Source organism: Pimephales promelas, chromosome 21 (genome assembly GCF_988280905.1).
Source record: "Pimephales promelas chromosome 21, fPimPro1.hap1.1, whole genome shotgun sequence".
NCBI classification, from domain to species: domain Eukaryota; kingdom Metazoa; phylum Chordata; class Actinopteri; order Cypriniformes; family Leuciscidae; genus Pimephales; species Pimephales promelas.
In genome coordinates, this window is record NC_142789.1 from 21,087,198 (window position 1) to 21,100,272 (window position 13,075).

General features: G+C 37.7%; 1 protein-coding gene across 4 annotated transcripts in view; it reads right to left on the minus strand.

Moving 5' to 3' along the window:
- The window catches only part of iqsec1b (IQ motif and Sec7 domain ArfGEF 1b), a 165,007-nt gene that overhangs the window by 73,304 nt on the left and 78,628 nt on the right, over nt 1-13,075 (minus strand). Inside the window, exon 1 of one of the 4 annotated variants that reach the window (XM_039673421.2) lies at nt 7,942-8,037. The exons of the other annotated variants lie outside the window; for them this stretch is intronic. Coding sequence (XP_039529355.2) covers nt 7,942-7,964 — 23 coding nt within the window. The 5' untranslated portion in view covers nt 7,965-8,037. Of the gene's footprint in view, nt 1-7,941; nt 8,038-13,075 lie in introns of those variants that run through there. 4 annotated transcript variants of the gene reach the window in all.

Sequence of the window (13,075 nt, forward strand, 5' to 3'; positions counted from 1 at the left end):
AGGCCATCCTAAAGACCCCCGAGAGGCTTCGGCCGTCTGAAGCGGGTAGGTGGGGGTGTAATTGCAGTTATTGTCGTGGCACGCAGGGCCAGATGGGGTCTAGGCAGAAATGATGAAGGTAGGCCATATTTTCGAGGCCCCAAAATCACTTCTCTTTGAGATGGCTATCATGGTGAAGAGCTCTGTCTGGGCTCTGGCAGATAGACTAATTTATCTCGATATATCCCGCCATGCTACTATGATGTAGAAGGTGTCCAGCAGCCAAGGGCAATGCATCATGACACCCAACTGCCTGAGGGCTTGAGAGAAGCCATGTGCATGGCTGATATTATTATTAAAATAAAACCAAGGCAGTGCCTATAGAGGATAAAACAACATCTATAATGTAAAAAGTGCTTTATATCAGACTTACTGACGTAGAGGCTGTCTTTTATAGCAGTATGTTAATGGATTCCAATTTGCTGAAGAAAAACGGTGCGACAACTGAGCGAATTATTGCCTGCTGGTGGCACATTCAAGGCTAAACGGAGCACCGGGAAATGTATTTATGATCCTCGTCATGCTTCTGGTGAGAAAAAAAGGAAAGAGAAAAGCAGAATATGTCTATTTTTAGACTATTATCATGATCACTTCCTTTCTAAAGTCTTCAGAAAGCCCCTTTTTTCCTTCTATCAAAGCTGGAACAATAGCTGCCTGTGGACAGCTCCAGAGAGAATCGCTCAAGCACAATGAAACGCGGGGTGCGAAACTCACACCCAGCTCTGGATGACATCAAATCGCAAATATTTATAGTTCCATCCGCCCTAAAGTGGATCATAATGACACTTCTTGAATTGTCTCATTTCTTTTAGACAGCCAGCAGTATGTTCTGTTAAAAGCATTGCTACAATATTAAAATATTCACAAAACAAACAATAAAAAAATGTAAACTATATAAAAAAATGCATAACTTTATTCTTATTTATTTTGTTTTTGTTATATTTATTTATTATATTTCAATTGTAATGTACTGTATATAATTAAAACTAATAAAGTAATTTTTATAAAATATACCATACTCAACGGATGGATGGATGGATTATGTTTTTAATAAAAATAAGAAAATAATTAAATAATCATACATTCTTTATCCGTATTCTAGATAATCACACTGCCTTATGAAACTCTCTCAATTGATTCTGTCAGTATCTCTGGAATTATAAGAACTTTGTTATATTGCCCACTCTTCAGGCCGTTCATACACATGCATGCGTCACAGCTCCATGCTCCCTCTAGTGGACTGAGACAATGTCCCTGCAGTCCATCCCCTCATAAATATTCCACACGCTCAATTGCATTTCCTGCCAGAGGCAAAACACACCATCTTAAAAGTGATCCTCTTATGAACATACGAACAGATCCCCCAGTGCACAGACACAAGCACTACACAGATCTAACAAATGGCTGGATATGCAAATGAGGACATCAGGGCATAAAACAGATCAGGTGTGAGTTTAGCATTTTAAATGACTGATTGCCTTCCAGTGTTGGAAAGTACATGCAAACTAAATGCACTAAAATAGTGAGCGCATTCAATGAAATATTGGAGATAAAACATTGTGCGTATTTATTCTATGTCACAGAGGGACGTGCAGGATATGAGCTTGGAAACGGGCCAGATCGCTTAAAACACATTTAACCAAGGTCTAATGGTATTTATGAGCCAGTTAATTCAATCACAGACCAAAGAATTGTAATTTCAGTTTCAACGGCTGGGATGGAGACAGATTACACTAAAACTCTTAAATGTCACTCATTATGTGGCCCATAATACCAGATCTAAACTAAAAATGGCTGCTTGGTTGGATATTTGTAGCGGCCCTCAACACTAATTAAACCGTTACAGTCTCAGCTTCATTAGGTTCAGATCATCAACGACTCTTTATTAAGAATCGTATAATCATTTCTTCTTGTATACGAGAACCATTTTTTCCAATCAAATTAAGAACTCAAAGAGACAAAGAATGTATATTTACAGTACAAGTGGAAACCAATATGATGCTATTTTTTTTTTTTAGGTTTGATGTGATAGTTTGGTGACTGCTCTCTTCACACCGAGATGAAACAGGGAAGCCTTGGTGGGTTCAACCTTTGCTTTGAAGTGGTTGTTTGTTGCCAGCGAATTAAATAATTCCATATAAAGATGAAAGTAGAATAAAATGTCAGCAGAGGCATGCTGGGTTGTGCAGTTAAGCTGTTGATGCAATGGAGTTGTGAGAGACAGAAGTCAAGCAATTCAGCACACACACAAAAAAAATAAAAACTTTCAAAACTGATATTTGTTTAGTTTGGCATTGTGCAAGCACTACATTACTGGAATCTAATGGCAGGGGACAACTACATTTTTCACACTTTCTGAAGGAAGTGGTTGTGCCAATGCCTTTGCTTGGCTGTCATCATGTTGTTAAGAGGTTAAGCCACCGATAGGTGGTTGTTACTGGCCAACATCAAAAGATATCTAATATGGAAAAAGCATAAAATGTTTTTTTTTTTTTCAAATAAAATAAATATTAAAATATATTAATATAAAACAAAATAAAGAGCAATATATTTAACATACAATAACTCAACTGTTATTTTTAACTAATCACGCTTTATAATGCTTTTACATAACTGTTCGATGGCACAAGTGTGCAAGTAAATACGAAACAAAAAAATCTTTTGTCTTTAAGGTGAGACCCTTTAAAAGTCTTTAAAACCCTGCAGAATTTCTTCCTTCCGGCACGGATTCAAATCTCAAGTTGACAGTTTAACAGTTCAGCCAAGCCTTCGTTACTAACTCTAAAATGTCACTTTAAAGGGTTAGTTCACCCAAAAATGAAAATTCTGTCAGTATTTACTCACCCTCATGTTGTTCCAACCCCGTAAGACCTTCGTTCATCTTCGGAACACAAATTAAGATATTTAAGATATTAAGATCACTCCTGCATACTAGTCCATAGGCTTCTTGAGGGAATGACTTGCTGTCCTCGAAAAGTCATTAAAGACATCGTTAAAATAGTCCAGGTGACTGCAGGGGCTCAATCTTAAGTTTATCAAATGACGAGAACACTTTTGTGCGCAAAAAAAACAACAAAAATAACGACTTTATTTCAACTATTCGTTTATTTCTCCCTCTGCGCGAGTCAGGTTACTAGTTTAATAGCGTAAGCTTCTGTTATTGTACGTGTTATTGTTCGCAATCACACTACGTTAACTGACTACAGGCCCTTGGAGAAGGAAGTGAATTGTTGAAATAAAGTCGTTATTTTTGTTTGTTTTTGCGCACAAAAAGTATTCTCGTCGTTTGATAAAGTTAAAATTGAGCCACTGTAGTCACTTGGACTATTTTAACGATGTCTTTAATGACTTTTCGATGCCAGCAAGAGTCATTCCCTCAAGAAGCCAATGGAGTAGTATGCAGGAGCGATCTTAATATCTTAAATATCTTAATTTGTGTTCTGAAGATGAACGAAGGTCTTACGGGGTTGGAACAACATGAGGGTGAGTAAATACTGACAGAATTTTCATTTTTGGGTGAACTAACCCTTTAAAACTTAACAATGAAGAAATGTTGTTACTCTTCACTGAAGCATATTGTAATATGAGTATTATGAGAGAGAAATTGACTGAGCATTTAATTTCTGATATAGCTTATGTACTATCAGTTCAGGTGCCAAGAAAATAAAAGTAGAGTAAGACGGCAACATGTTCACTTTCTACTGCTTATTGAGTCGGCCATTTGAGACCTAGAACAAAGTGTCCATGTCTCTTACAGCGCACATGGTGCCCTTGCCTACTTGTTTTTATATAAGCACTAAAAATCCTGAGGGACACAGAGTTTAGCGGAGAAAATACTGTAGGCTATTTTTGAGGGTCATAGCATGACCCTACCAGCAGAGCCCTGTCAGAACCAATGGGCTTTCATCATCCGCCTTTGAGAGCCAGAATGGGGAACATGAACTGGTCATTGGTCTCACTTTCTGCTGTTTGAGATAGGAGTCATGGGGATTTTCACTTCAAGGTGCTGCACCTACCGTCCGATTTCAACTGAAGAAAACATCCAATTTCCAGTTTTTAATGCTCCTTAAAGGAACTGAGCAACATGAGGTTGAGTAGAGCTGTCGGTAGGGCTGGGTATTGAGTTCGATTCTTTTTAAGGCTCTTACCGAATTGCCTGGATAACATTGGGCATCAAAAAATGTCTTGCCGTTAGGTACCAAATTTCTACTGTATAACTAAGGGGTTAATCTCATCAACGTCAGTGAGCAAATAAGCATGCAGCAAGATGTGTATAGCTATCAACTCCCCCATAGATGGAAAAGTTTAAAAGAGTGGCAACATTCCACCAGGCTCGATGCTAACAACGTGTGATGCAGTATTAGCGACAAGACAATTGCTGCCAAGTCCGACAACACGACAAATCTGATGAAGTGCTTGACAGTGCACGTAATATACTTAAAAGCAGAAAGTTGCTCTGTCTTCAACTGCAAGAACAATTGGAGGGAATCACATAAATGAACCGAAATGCACAGACAGGAGAAATATAGTGGCATATAGTGTAGAAAGCTTGAAAGTTTTCTTTCAATTTTTTCAAGAAAAATTTTTTAACGATACTCATGCAAATCGCCTAATATGTCACTGTTTTTGCCTTGTGTCATTTTCCAATCCTATTTCCATCTTCTCTCCCAAATATTTTAGATCTTGCTCTACTATTCTACATCACAGAAAGCCAATAATAACTGTTTAAAGGTTACCTGAACAAATTTCAGTGATGCTTATGCATCTGAATATTGCCAGCACAAAAAGTCAATTTTCATAATTAAATCTATTAAACTCAATGAGAAGCAACTGGTCCAAGATAATAACATTGATCATGAGGTTATACACAAAGACAGATGCTTATTCTTTCATGCATTCATTCGCCTGTGTCAACATTTACTCACTGGTGCCATTGGAGAACGCAGCCATATGTCACATATAACATAAAAATAAACTCGCTCATGCACAGGAGCTTCAAAGCAAGAATACAGCCTCAGTGATTCAAATCATATGACAGTGCATGCAGACACAAATTCCAACTGCTACTGCATTTTGAGATGGCCTACTCACACATTCTGAAATGATTGTGACAGAAAATCTGTACTGAAAATATAGTAAAATGTGTTAAACAGAGCTACCACATCTACTGGTACCTGAAAGTATGAATTAGACAAAATATTTCATAAACAATCAAATTCGGAGAAAATGTGTGGAGCTTTCTGCCAAGCCAAGATCTCACACTGTAAAAATGAATGCGCTTTATCTAATCAAAAAAAAAAAAAAAAAAAAGTGGCAACAGATTACAAGCAATATTATTAATTAAATTTAAGAACATAATTGAGTAATAATTAATCAAATGAATTCCTTAAAAGTTAACCATTTAAAAAGAGTAAAACTTTTTAAAAAAGGATTGTTTAAGTCACCATTATGGTAATCAGTGTTTGTTTAAGGTTTGTTTTAAAATTACGGTTTTCTCCTTCAGTGATTCTGCTTGTTGACATCAGTGTTGCTAATATAAATAAAGATAATATAAAAACAATAAATAATCTTTGACGTCTGTCTGTTATTCAGATATTTTTTGGTATAAACTTAACTCATTTTAACTGGTTAACTTTTAAGGAATAATTTGATTAATTATTACTCAATTCTAATTTCTTCAATTGAATTAATAAAATTTAAAGCATATTCATTTTTACAGTGCATGAGTTTATGAAACCGCTAAAGACACCAAAAAGCAATTAAAGTTGAGACATACTGTAGCATCATTAATGGTGTGAAAATAGCTGGTATATGTGGCAAGTTTATTTATTAGTTAAATTCTGCATTAATAAATTCTACAAATTTGCATTATGTGTGTATGAAGTACATGGTATTATTACTATAAATTGTGATGTTTTATCTAGAGCCAGACCGATATTATCGGCCAATATTAAGCATTTTCCAAACTATCGGTATCGGCAGTTATAATGGCTGATAAATGAATATTTCAAAAATAAAATAAAAACAGACGAAACACACTTGAACCATGTCATGAGTGTTGGAGTTGTATAGTTTTTCCACCAGAGGGCCCTCTACACCGTTCCTGAGTTGGTCACGAGACATACATTGCTTGAATAACAATTAAAAGACCATCCACATCAGTTCTCTTAACTCAAATAAGCATGACAAAATTTGTGACTATCAGTTTGTGACTGTCCAGTTTAAATAAAAAAATAAAAAAAATATCGGCCGATATACCGGAATATCGGATTTTAAAACCCCAAAATATGTGTATCGGTATTGGCCTTCAAAATCCTTTATCGGTCGGGCTCTATGATAACCATGGCAACAATAAGGGTTGCCCAATGTAAAAATTTGCATATATCTCAACAACCTATGGCACTTCATCACAAAATTTGACACACCTAAACTAGCAGTTAAATGAGGTTACAAGCACAAATCCCATCAGCGCACTGAGTGACAGAATAATGCTGTGCCGCCACGCTGAATCCTGCTCGCCTGACCTCAGAGCTGGAGTCTGGCTCTTGCTGGCAGGCTAATGTGAAAGCCTTCCTCCTGCGAGGCATGGCATTACGCCACCTCCCATTACTGTCACTGACACGACTGCTGCCACGAGCTCTAAAAACACATCCAAAGCACAATCACACACAACTAATAATAATAAAAAAAAAACGCATTCTGTTGCGTTAGTTCTAATCGTGGTCAGGGGAGCACGATCTATGCTTGTGCGACAGAGAGAGAAAGTGTGATTAGTCATGGTCCGCTCTAGAGGAGTAACGCGTCACCAGGGTGACCTTGAGGGAGGGTCACATGACATCGAAAGGCTGTCCCAATTCCCTTTGGTCCCTCCCTACCCCCGGGCCGAGGCACAGCGGGCGGCAGGGGAAGATGTGCAGGCGAACACAGCTTAGGGGCAGATGGAGACATGGACCATTGCATTATGCAACATCCCAGCTGAGAATGAGGCTTTTTGAACACACAAACATCTATCTAGGAAATTACATATACATTAACAATAAAGATAGATAGTTTATGAGCAATGAAGACATCTATTCATCCATCCATCAATCCAGTTAATTAACAACAAAGATAAATATGGACAAATAACAAGACAGAAAGATATTTTACTCCTTAACAAGATTAAAATGACCTTATTATCACTGATGTAATTTAAACTACAAATATCAAACTGCTCATTCAGAACTTTTAAGTGTATGCTTGTGCCAAAGAATAACCCCAATGTATCCCGAAGAGAGGGCATGTTCATTCGGCTTGACAAACAGCGGTACGCTCAATACAGACTGAAACTGCTGTCTTATACCGTTTCTAAAAATAGTCTCGCCGTGACATCACCAGAGCTACGCAAACACTGTCCACTTTGTTTTCAGTCAGCGTGCGAGAGATATCTCAGGGTAGAGAGCCAACCTTATCCCTCTGCCCTCGGCTTAGAGAGACAGCCTGCGGCAGACTCACAGAACATGCTGAACGTGCCTGCCTCAAACAGTCCATTAACTCTCTACGCCAGACGTCACAATACGTGACCCAAGATTTGCTCCTCGTATGTTGTGATGGCTTTTTAAAAATGTTAAATGAAGCGCCAAGCTACTGCAGCAGTCAAGTTGTCATGTATGAAATTAAAACGGGGTCTTACCCCACAGATACGGGTAGAATAACAAGATCTGTGCGCTGTCAAAACCACTCTCCTTCATTTGTTTGACATCACGCTCATGTGATCGCACAATACTGAATGCAATGCTGCGGTTAATAATATCTGCTGTTTCATATCAAAACAAATGCAAAGCTCAATATTCCCCTTAATATCTCAAATGAGTCGTGGCACAATAACACACACTCACATGCACAATTCAAACATGTACTCACAAGTGGTAGCGATGACAAGCCATGAAGTCGCTGTGTCTCTGTGAGTCTCTTGTGTGCGGCAAACTAAGCTTCAGTCTCTCTCTCTCACACACACACACACACACCTCTTTCCCCTCAAACACTTGCAGAAGTGCTCGAGTCATTCAAGCATTGCCTCAGCGGGGCGGCAGACCTCACGGAGTGTGTGATGTAATGTGCATTTCAAACACACATATGTACATCTCATCAGTGATGTGTCTTATGAGATTCAGAGATTCACATATTCGTTTTAATGTGATTTATTACTGGAGATGAATCATCCAATGGGCACTGCTGAACCCATCCAGCATTTGAGTTGTTTTGTTTACGTCTGATCTCTGCAATCCTGGACTGTAGTATGGTTCAGGGAGCCAGAGACCTAGTTGGCACAGTGGTTGCTATAGTAACATGTTCTGTTTGTGAGGCTGGACCAATCAGAACGAACGTGGAGCATCCCTAATGACACAAACGGATTCATTAACTCTAGCAAAAGATTATGTGAATAGGCAAGCTGAAGACTTAATTATGCTGGGAGGGAGGAAATACCTCCCAATTCAAGAAATCTTTTCATTACCAGTCGGCATCTTTAATCTAAAATTGCTGGCAGTGCATTTCAAGTTTTTAATTGTTGGTCTACATCTCTATATAAAATTGCTGTGCCCAATTAAATTGTTGGACTGTGTCTCTAATATAAAATCACTGGTCATGATTTGAATTTTGTAATTGTTTGTCTATGGCTCTGATATAAAATCGCATGGCCGATTACTTTTTTTTTAAAATTGTTGGTCTACATCCCTAATATAAATTCTTGGGTGCCATTTTAATTTGTGTATGCACAACAATTCTTAATTAAAATCACTGGGCACATTTTACACTTTTTAAATTAAAGTTCCTAATTTAAAATAACTGGCTGTGATTAGATTTTTTTTTTTTTAATAGTTGGTCTACATCTTTAATATAAAAATCACAAGTTATGATTTACATTTATTTTAATGAGGGTCTATAATCTCTAATATAAAATTGCTTGAACCATTTAATCTTTTAAATTGCTGGTCCCTAATTTAAAATAACTAGATAATTAGATAATTACTAGATAAAAAAAAAAATATTTTTTTTTTATGTCCTTAAAGCTGCAGTCACAGTTTTTCCTCTTTATCGCCATCTCTGTTTAAAATCTGCTGTCATTCACGGAATAATCAATTTTTCGTGAGTTGAACTTTAACACCCTCAAAACCGTGCAAATTATACTTTGTTCTCAAATTGTTAATGTTAACAACGTCAGCCTTACATGACTACGTGGAAAACTACCAGTACCACTGGGATTAAAAACATTATTACAAGCTTACCGTTTTGAATCGAGCTAAGGCAAGCAGATAGTTTTGAACACTGGATGGTTATGTATTTAGGACATTTTTTTAACCCAAGAAAATGCTACGTACTGCAGCTTTAATGTGAAACTGTTGGCTGGGATTTACATTTTTTAATTGTTGGTCTACAACTCTAATATAAATATTGGTTAGCCCAATTAGATTTGTAAATAATTCTACATCCCTAGCATAAAATTGTTGGCATCCTTTAAATTTTTAATTTAATTACTGAATTATTATTATATTTTTTAATTCTTGGTCCTCATCTGTAATACAAAACCGGTAGATGTGATGCATCTAATAATATTAAAGATCATAAACCGCTACATCTCTAATATTACAGGTTGAGCACACATTGAGAACTGACAGTTTTACCCTTTTTTGTGGGATGTCTCAACAGACAACCTCTCCTGTCCCGCTGGGACACTCCTGCATGTACCTGTCACCTGGTAACAACAATGCCATGGCACATGCACATTACCAGTTACCATAACAATACCTGTCAGATAAAACACGTTCCCAACATGCACCAGGAGACTAAACCGGCTCCCACACACCTTAATACCTCCACAAGCTGACATAGCACTTAACACGGAGAGGGGCTTTGGAAACATCTCCAACTCTGATATAACAAGGTCGGGGCCTTTGTTATGCTGATTTAAGCTCCCAAAGGAGCATTGCATTGTGGGATCAGATCTTTACAGGGGTAGGAAAAATCACAGTAATGAGGCGGTACACCTCCACGCAAACACGCTCATTATGGAGCCTTGGTGGCAGGCATGAGGCCGAGACTTTTGGGACTGGTGTTGTTCATGCATGTATAGAGATGATGGACAGGGGTGGGGAAAGAAAGCTGGAGGTGCATCCATCAAGAGATGTCAAGAGATGCTGACATGCTGATACATTAAAATGATGTGCATTAAATTTGCATGCTAATGCAATGCTGATGATCGCTCACAAATACCTAAAACAAACAAATCGATATCACCCATGAAGCTTCATATACTGTATACATTTAGAGGAATTACACATGCAATGCATGTTGTATGAGATGTGAAAAGGACAAGCATTGGCAGTCCGCTCAGAGCCCAAACCACTTACTGGATCTCTCAAAGGTGTGAGCTGAATAATTTGACATAGAAACAGATACACATGCATGCGAAAATCAAACAACATGCTACAAACCAGCGCTGTGCAAAACTATTCAAAATCGATTAGTCTGTAGTCTTGAATTTTTACAGTAGGCTGGTTTCAAGGTTCATCTAAGAAGTTCGTGCATTCAACAGCTGGACATAATGCAGAATGTGAGCATTTTTTTAAAAGTCATATTTAAAATATATATCTTTTTTAGATTTTAGGGCTCAGCAATAATGATTTTTTATGTTCTGCAAGTCTAGTCAAGATTTATATTTTCAAATAAATGCTGTTTGTTTATGCAATTTATAAAAGAATAAAAAAAGAATGCATAAATATTAAGCAGCACAACTGTTCTAAACATTGATAGCAATACAAAATGTTTCCTGATCAGCAAATCAAAGCAAATAAAAATTGTAATAATATTTTACAATATAACTATTTTTACTGAATTTTGATTAAATAAAGTCTTTGTGAGTATAAACTTTTGAATGGTATTTATGTACATAAGCATGACATAGTCTATGTATGGAGCCCCTAAGGGACCTTTGCAAAAATTCAAATATACAGACTTTCAGAGATACGTTTCTCGTGAGCACATGGAAGTCTGTATATTTAATTTTTATTTTTGCAAAGGTCCCTTTAGGGGCTTCGTATTACGAGCATATAAACATGAAATATATTATATGCATTACGATAAATATAAAAATGTGTATATTTTATATTATTACTCAATTAACAAACGCTATCGCACACCTGCAGGTAATAGGTGCGAAGAAAAAGAAGATCAAATAGCTAGGTCAACAAATCTGGAAATAAGGAACTCCCGCTCACTTGCAAGTAATATAAAAATGTTTTATTAGCACCATTTCGTCTCACGACCTTCATCAGGCTTCTTCATTTGCCTAATGAAGGTCGTGAGACCGAAACGTTTCTAATAAAACATTTTTCTATTACTTGCAAGTAATGATAGTGTGCGGGAGTTCCTTATTTGCAGATTTATTATATTATTACAAAAGAGAATATGCAACAAAATAATCAGTAATATTTTGCATTAATAACACATTTTTATTGATACCATCAACTGTATTAAGATTAACACAAATCCTCTCTCTCTCTCTCTTTAAATTTAACAAAACATTGTCTAGTATGTTAGCCATCCAAATAACATTACCATGGTGACATTTCAGATGAACTAGTCAACATCATTGCTGGATGACTAATTAACCACCCCAACTCATCTCTACTGCAAACTTGGTAAACACAAACATACATCCTGAGGTGAGGTGAAGTACCGTACAGAGGAAGCAAAACACATCTCACAAGAGCTCTATCTCTGATCCCACTTTGATTCCTGAAAAATAGCACTCATTCACTTCCCTGGAGAGGATGGGTGAAAAGTGAGTGTGTGTAGGGCTGTTTCAAAGAGCCCTGCCCCCAGACTTATTCACTCAGTCAACTACTTGTGATCAGAAATTAGCCTTGGCTGAAAGGGCCGTGCTGGGATTCTCTTTCGGTGATATTCTGCCTCTGCTCTCGGAGGCTCTTGTCTGAGGAGCTGAAGCAGGCTAATCTCTGCTAGCCTTGAGCTGTTCGCCAACAATACAGCACTAAGGGAGAAAAGATTACTTACACCTGAACATCTATTACGGAGGAATGATTTATTGATTTGCTGAGGGGTGGAAAACCAGGGGAAGGCAGGGGCTTGATACATTGGAGAGATTTACAAGAGGAGGCAGGAGTGTTCATGAGACAGAATTTAGGTAGACATATTCATGAGGCAGAAGTGTTCGTGAGGGGAACTTGAGTTTGTTTGGATGGATGGATGGATTTAACAGCTGGTAAAATGGGAATTTTCTGAATCACCTGACCACTAGCCTGGTTAAAACCAAACCATTCTCAGTTGTAACTGAGTTATGGTCTGGCAAAGTGTCATAGACAAATCATTTCCAGAGGGGCGTCGCCAACGGACGTCGCGGATAGACCTAAAACCAATCAGAGCGATGAAGGATATGACGTATGCAGAGCGCCGAGTGTTGCTCTCTGCTCAGTTTTTAACTAAAAGGAAACGTTCAAATGGCTTAAAACAGACACGAGAGCTGATTCGAGCGAGTGATGTTCGACGGCAGCATCCATCTTTGTAATGTAGGCAACAAAATCTGCTTCAAAATCCCAGCGCTGTCATCATCGTGTAAACTCTGACCCAACGTTTCTGATTGGTGCCTCGATTTCGGCGGATTGAAAATGGGCTTGAATGAGCAAATCTGTGTAAACTTTCAGAGCAAATCTAAATTTGCCGGAAGTTGTCTGGGTTTTCCCAGGCTACCTGACCGCTGCATATTCATTTAGGTGTTGATATTGTTGCCATATAAACGTATATAACGCCATATAATTCCCAATCCAAGGACGCAAACAGCTCCAAATAGAATGTCAAGTGTTGTCATCTCGAGATTACTTTAATTATTTAGCCCGGATGCCAGCCCAAACCCCGTTTTTTTTTTCCTGGTTCGGATTAAGTCAAGTCAAGTCACATTTATTTATATAGCGCTTTTCACAATACAGATTGTATCAAAGCAGCTTCACAGTGATAACATGAAAGTAGTACAACACAGATC